Here is a 7,500-nt window from a genome sequence, read left to right as displayed (position 1 = left end):
GACCGATTGCCCGGAATTCAGATCGTCGCCCCGGATAAGTCCGGAGTCGACGGGTCCTTGTTTTGGACCGTGAAGGCTCAATATTTCCACCACGTGGTACAGGGTTATTTGCCAAATCTTCAAAATACCTGGTATAGAGATCACGTGGCGATCTAACGAGTCTTCACACCCTCGACGGAACTCGTACGGAAACGAGCCGCTGAGCGCGCTCGTTCCGTGTGCGATTCCGAGCGGTTTAATCGCCAAGAACCGTCGGTCCAGATGGTACCGTTACAACGGCCACGGAAGTGGCCCTGCCAATTTTCCCCAGCACGCGACATGCTCAGTCAATGAAAGAAGGGACGCGAACGAACTGAAACATTTAACAATTGGGGTTTATTTATCCAAAATGGGGAACTAGGGAACACAGAAGAGCAGATTTAAATCGAATAAAGCAAGGCAATGCAAATATATACAGCACAAGCACTTAAGAGTTTTACTACTTAAAGACGGGGCCCACACACAGACACACACACCCACAGACAGAAGTGGACCCCAATGGTCTTTATTTGGATCTCCAGCCCGGAGGACAGTCGGTAGCTGCCTGTGCTACCTGGCCGCGAACGCACGGCTGGGCGTCCCCTTCTTCCCAGAGCTCCGGTCACCGTAGGACGGACCAGCACAGCTGAACCCAACTGAGGTGAATCGAGGTCGTCGCCCAGGCTCGCGATCATTCGGAAGAGGAGGAGGTGGTGGATGAGGACGAGGACTAGGGCTGACTGCGACGAGGGCGGTGAAGAAATCTCTCCTCTTTTTGGTTCAGCCGTCTGCGCTTTTGTTCCCACGCAGAAGGCGGGGGGGGGAGGGTGGGGTGTCTCCGCCCTCCCCGCTTCTCCACACTGGACGGCCTTCTGCGCAGACTCCCTCGTCGCCCTGTCACTGGCCAGTTTTGGTGCGCAAAAATCCTCGCCATCCATTTCACTGGCCAAAACGGGCGGCAAACCCCTCAATTGGCCAGATGGCTTGGTGACATCACTTGGACCGCCCTTCACAGAGTCGGGGAAGTCCGATTGGTGAGCGACGGTCACGTCACTCGATGCACGCCGATTGGTTGAGGGCCGCCGCGTGGCTCCTCCCCGAACTCCGCCTTCTTCCAAAGGACCGCCCCATCCAACAGGAAGCTGAGCAACATGTTTCTCCAGGGGCTCCACCCACCCCTGACGTCAGTCAGAGCGAGGTGAAGGAAGCGAAGTGAAGGTGAGGGTGATGCGGTGTCGTCGGCGTTGATGTCAGTGGTGTAAAAATAAACAAAAAGAAAACCTGACTATTAAAATAACTCCACAGCGCAGGAACATTTAATTACCCATTATACTCGGGTCGGGACCCTAACAGGCAACATGTACTTGCCAATATTACTGATCTAAAGGACCTGTATGTTGTGTGCTCATGGCTTCCAGATTTGCAACAATATTAGGCAGCAAGTGAACAGTCAGTTCTTGAAGTTGATGTGTTGGATTGGATGCAGGAGAAATGGGCAGGAGTAAAGACCTGAGCGACTTTGACAAGGGCCAAATTGTGATGGCCAGATGACGGGGTCAAAGCATCTCTGAAACGGCAAGGCTTGTGGTGGTCCGAGGAGTGACAAACCACAAACCGGTGACAGGGTGTTGGGCGCCCAAGGCTCATCGATGCGCGAGGGCAACAAAGGCTATCCCGTCTGGTCCGAACCGACATAAGGTCGACTGTGGCACAATTCGCAGAAAATTTTAATGGTGGTCACGGGAGGAATGTGTCACAATCCGCAGTGCATCGCACCCTACTGCGTATGGGGCTGCGGAGCCGCAGACCGGTTAGGGTGCCCATGATGACCCCTGTCTACCATCAAAAGCACCTACAATGGACATGCGAGCATCGGAACTGGACCGAGGAGCAGTGGAAAAAGGTCGCCTGGTCCGATGAGTCCCGTTTTCTTTTAGATCACGTGGATGGCTGTGTACGTGTGCGCCGTTTACCTGGGGAATTGATGGCACCAGGCTGCTCTGTGGGAAGACGACAAGCCGGTGGAGGGAGTGTGATGGACACGCGAGCGTCGGAACTGGACTTTGGAGTAGTGGAAGAAGGTCACCTGGTCCGATGAGTCCCGTTTTCTTTTAGATCACGTGGATGGCTGTGTAGGTGTGCGCCATTTACCTGGGGAATCGATGGCACCAGGATGCACTGTGGGAAGACGACAAGCCGATGGAGGGAGTGTGATGCTCTGTGCAATGTTCTGCTGGGAAAACCTGGATCCGGCCATTCATGTGGACGTCAATTTGACACGTGTCACCTACCTAAACATCGTTGCAGACCAGGTACACCCCTTCATGGCAATGGTATTCCCTGATGGCAGTGGCCTCTTTCAGCAGGATAATGCGCCCTACCACACTAAACACATTGTTCGGGAATAGTTTGAGGAACATGATGACATGTTCACGGTGTTGCCATGGCCTCCAAATTCTCCACATCTCAATCCGATTGAGCATCTGTGTGATGTGCTGGACCGACAAGTCCGATCCATGGTGGCTCCACCTCGCAACTTACAGGACTTGAAGGATCTGCTGCTAATGTTTTGGTGTCAGATACCACAGGACACCTTCAGGGGTCTTGTAGAGTCCATGCCTCGGCGGGTCGGTGTTGTTTTTGCGGAACACGGAGGACCAACAGCATATAAGGCAGGTGGTCATAATGTTTTGGCTCATCAGTGTATATATATATATATATATATATATATATATATATATATATATATATATATATATATATATATATATATATATATATATATATATATCAGTGTGTGTGTGTGTGTTGTTGCGGTTCTGGGAACCGCATCCCTCCAAGGCAATGGTATCCAACATACAGTGGTCCCCAGACAGTTATTTCATTAATATACATTCAGAGAGTCCCTTCCTTCTTGTCTAATGGGTCAAATGGGACAGTGCATTGTGTTAATCCCATAGTTGGGTCTGAATAAATCTCTTGACTTCATTCCTACTCTGCCTTTTCTCTTACTAGAAGCACCCGCTCCCTACGGAAGCCGTCAAGGGGTCATGTTATTATATTTATGCCTATTTTACTCCAAGGGGTCCCAGGATTACACACCCAAAAAATTGTTGCGATCGGTTCAGTAGGACAGTGCTTTTGCAGTACCTGGGAGCATACAGACAGACAGACGGTGAATTATAGTAAGATTGCTGAGGTAAATCCAAGCCACGGCCCTGCCCTTTGCGAGAATGGGTCCTCGCGAAGGCCAGCAGGCACTACGCTCGGACACCTACCTGTAAAAACCGTGGCCACGCCCTTTATGTAAGAATGTGTCCTCACAGAAGACTAAAAGGAACAAAATACCAAATGCTATCAACTTACAGTATGCACGTGGCGCACTCTTTTCAACCCATTTCTGAGTGTAATAATTATATCTATCTTCTTCTTCAACTCAAACCAACATCTATTAATTATATCCAATCTTTTCCCTCAATTCCTGACGCAGATCAGGGCTGGCACCGCGCACACCACCACTTTTGATAAATGACCGCATGCTCAATGGCGGCGGACCCACTGGCAGTCCCGAGATAATTTATTATCGTACACAGAGCAGGGCACGAATAACCCACATCTTGTTGGAGTATGCATGGGTTTACCATCGCATTTTACCGTCGTTCTTTGGTGGGGCACGGTCCAGGAGTTCGGTGCAGGGCGATTCGGAGCGAGACGATTCCACAGCTCAGCTATGGCAAGCCGGATGTTCAGTGCCAACCAGAGCGCCCGATTTGGGTGACTATACATCACTTCGGGTCGTTTCCCCCGCCCGCACCACAGGGTCTATAAAAGGACGGGACGCGGGGCCGTCTGGTGTCTTTCCTGCTCGGCTTTCCCCGTCTGCTGGTGGTTTTCCGTCCCTGCTCATCGCTCGTGGTTCGTCCTGCTCTCTGTCTGGCTTGGGATTGATAAACCCGCCCATTCGCTTGCTAACTCCGCCTTCCTTCACCAGCTCGCTTCTGACTCCGCCCATCCACCCTCCTACCTCATCCTGTCTGCCACTACACCCACTCGCTTTTGGCTCCGCCTTTCTCCACCCACTGGCTTCTGACTCCGCCCAGAATCTTCCCTTCACGCCTGATGGTCACGCCCCATTCTCTGGACCGATGCTCGCTGCATGAAGTGCCATGAAGCGGGAGACGATGCGCCAGCTGTCAGGTAGATATCGCCCAGCGGAGCAATCCCTCCAAATGTACTGGTGGCACGGTTGGTCAATCGTGCAAGGTATTGAGCGACCGTTAGCCTCATCTCCTCTCCTCTTTTTCTTCCATTAACTCTTCTTCGTGTGTGTGTGTGTGTGTGTGTGTGTGTGTGTGTGTGTGTGTGTGTGTGTGTGTGTGTGTGTGTGTGTGTGTGTGTGTGTAGGTCATGGCACCTGTCCTTGCTCAAGTTCAGAGTGTACAATAATTATATCGGGATAACTCTGCTCTGTGTCTGCTTTCGTAAGTTGCTTGTATTATTATCGCACCTCACACTTTTCTTCCTATCCCTGCTTAAGGCGCTGTCACACCTTGACGATTTAGCCAGCGTATGTCGACTGATGAAAAATTTGTCTAAAACGCTGGCACACGTCGAATACATTATGGGTAAGTTTGTATACATTAAGAGCACGCTGAAAAACTGCCATACGTCGTAGTACACTGGCTTTCAACGTTGTACTTTGCGGTTGTCCTCAAATTTTAGCATGCTTGAAATTTTACGATGTATGCCAGCATATGACTCGCACGTTCCGCTACGCTGGCCATAAGTTATGTAGGCACGTTATGCGATCGTTGACACACGTCGACACACGCTACTTGTAAGTTACTCATAAGTCGAAACACGTCGAGGTAATGATTAGCGTACCCGAAACTTATTTATAACCTATGAGTAACGTGTTGTAGGCACGTTACACGATCGTTGACACACTTCGAGGCACGTTATGTGATCGTTGACACACGTCGAGGCACGTTATTTGTAAATTACTCATAAGTCGTAACACGTCGAGGTAATGCTTAGCGTACCAAAAACTTATTTCTAACCTATGAGTAACGTGCTTTGAACCTATGTATTACGTACCTCCAATGCATATTGACGTATGAGGTGTGTTCAAAAAGTATCTGACCTTTGTTCATAAAAAATACTCATATCCAGATGCAACAAACTTACACTAATCTCCTTCAAAGTAGTCCCCTTGGGCTGCCACACACTTCTCCCAACGGTTCTGCCACTGTCGGAAGCAGCGCTGGAATGCCTTTTTTGGGATGGCGCGCAGCTGGTCCGTCAAATTCCGCATGATGTCTTCTCTGGACTGAAATCTGGTCCCTTTCAGGGGAATTTTCAGCTTGGGGAAAAGCCAGAAGTCGCACGGAGCCATGTCGGGAGAGTAGGGAGCCTGACGAAGCACAGGTGTGTTGTGTTTGGCCCTGAAACTCTGTATCAAATGTGAAGAATGGGCGGGTGCGTTATCGTGATGGAGCTGCCAATTGGCCGTTGCCCACAGGTCCAGCCGTTTGCGTCGCACAGCGCCACGAAGGCGATGCGGTACCTCTTGGTAGTACTCTTTCGTGATGGTTGTGCCGTGTGGTGCGTACTAGTGATGAACCATGCCATTGGAGTCAAATAGGACGGTCAGCATGACTTTGACATTGCTGCGGACCTTCCTTGTTTTTTTTGGCCTCGGGGATGTTGGATGCTTCCATTGTGATGACTGGAACTTGGTTTCTGGGTCGTACCCATAAACCCAGGTCTCATCGCCAGTGATCACTGTGTTGAAGAAGTTGGGATCGCTGTTCACAGTCTCCAGCGTGTCCTGTGCGATCTCCAAACGGAGTTGCTTCTGCTCGATCGTTAGCAGCTTTGGCACGTACTTCGCTGAGATTCTCCTTAAGCCCAAATCCTCAGTCACAATGGAATGAACAGATCCAATGCTGACGCCCGCCTCGTCTGCAAGTTCTCTGATCGTGATTTGACGATCCTGCATCAGCAGGATCCTCACTTGGTCAATGACGATCTCATTTCAGGATGTTGAGGGCCCACCAGAACGTGCTTCACTTTCCACTGATGTGCGACCATCTTTGAAGCGGTTGTACCACTCTTTTTTTCTGTGTGTTGCCCATTGCTTCGTTCCCGAAGGCCTGTTGAATCTTGCGGATCGTTTCCACTTGGGAATCGCCAAGCTTTACACAAAATTTGATGCAGTAGCGTTGTTCAATTTTTTTCCGCCATTTTGTCAAAAACGAAAATCAGACGGCACTCACTTACACTTCCTCACTCATCGGCGGTCTCTCGGCGACTGACAGCTTCAGCAGGTGGGAAAATATTCACGCATACGGATTAGGATCGCCTACATACGTGCACTAAACCACGCCTCCCTAGCTTCATTTGTTTACGCATGAAAAATTAAGGTTGGATACTTTTTGAACACACCTCGTATGTAGACGTATTTGATTGACGTCTTCCGGACGACCACAGAACTTACTGAATGTGTTTCGAATTTACAGCTGCCGTATAATGGCGTATTGGCAGTATTAAAAAAATACAAAAAAACAACAATAACTTCCGATATTTCGTCACGTGCCGTTACGTCCCGTCCGATTGCCTCTTCAGTTTGCTCATGTCTTATTCTTAGTTCCTCCTCTGTGAATATTTTCTGTTTGAGGATATTGTCACATCGACGTCGAAATTAAAAGCAAGTGTCCGAATATATTTTAATATTCGTGATAGACTAAAAAAAAAAAAAAAAAAAAAAAAAAAAAAAAAGCAACATCAGATATTTCGTCACGTGCCTTCACGGAGCCAAGGAGAAAAAAAGAAAATGTGCCTTGACGGAGAAAATAAGTTTCGGGTACGCTAAACATTACCTCGACATGTTTCGACTTATGAGTAACTTACAAGGAACTTGTGTTGACGTGTGTCAACGATTGCATATCGTGCCTACAACTTATTCCCAGCATAGCGGAACGTGTGTGCCATACGGCGAGTACGTCGTAAAATTTTCAGCATGTTTAAAATTTCACGACATACTAGACGTACCACGAAATATGACAGCGTACTTCATCGTTTTTCAGCGTGCTCTTAACGTATACACAACTTACCCATACCATATTCGGCGTGTGCCAGCGTTTTAGACATTTTTCATAGGTCGGCATATGCTGGCTAAATTGTCAAGGTGACTGCGTGGTTGACACTTCCAATTCTCAGGCGGTTATGATTTAAATCGGCGTGTGGCAGGTTTTTAACAGGCTACGCCACGAGTTCGTCGGCGATACGTGCAGCGCGCTATGCCTAAGTTAAACTATCGTTGGGCATAGTTTGTGAACGCCGACAACAGGCTAAGCATTCGTTGGTATAGGTTATCTATTAGACAACGAAACATTCTGTGCCCGTTACTAATATGTTATGCATACGACCAACACGTTATGAATACGACCAAAACTTTAAAAAAAACATCAAAATTTCAGC

General features: G+C 48.8%; 1 protein-coding gene across 9 annotated transcripts in view; it reads left to right on the top strand.

Moving 5' to 3' along the window:
- Window positions 1–7,500, top strand: part of LOC147030164 (uncharacterized) — a 52,061-nt gene that overhangs the window by 2,668 nt on the left and 41,893 nt on the right. Inside the window, exon 1 of one of the 9 annotated variants that reach the window (XM_085873927.1) lies at window positions 4,193–4,215. The exons of 7 other annotated variants lie outside the window; for them this stretch is intronic. In XM_085873927.1, the coding sequence (XP_085730053.1) occupies window positions 4,200–4,215 (16 nt within the window). In that variant the 5' untranslated portion in view covers window positions 4,193–4,199. Of the gene's footprint in view, window positions 1–4,192; window positions 4,216–7,500 lie in introns of those variants that run through there. One more of the 9 variants, XM_085873923.1, reaches the window with a different exon arrangement.

This window comes from Eptatretus burgeri, chromosome 3, assembly GCF_056783735.1.
Source record: "Eptatretus burgeri isolate ZD-2024b chromosome 3, Ebu_testis_v1, whole genome shotgun sequence".
NCBI lineage: Eukaryota > Metazoa > Chordata > Myxini > Myxiniformes > Myxinidae > Eptatretus > Eptatretus burgeri.
Note: the sequence above shows the minus strand (reverse complement) of the source record. Positions and strands in the feature narration are given on the sequence as shown.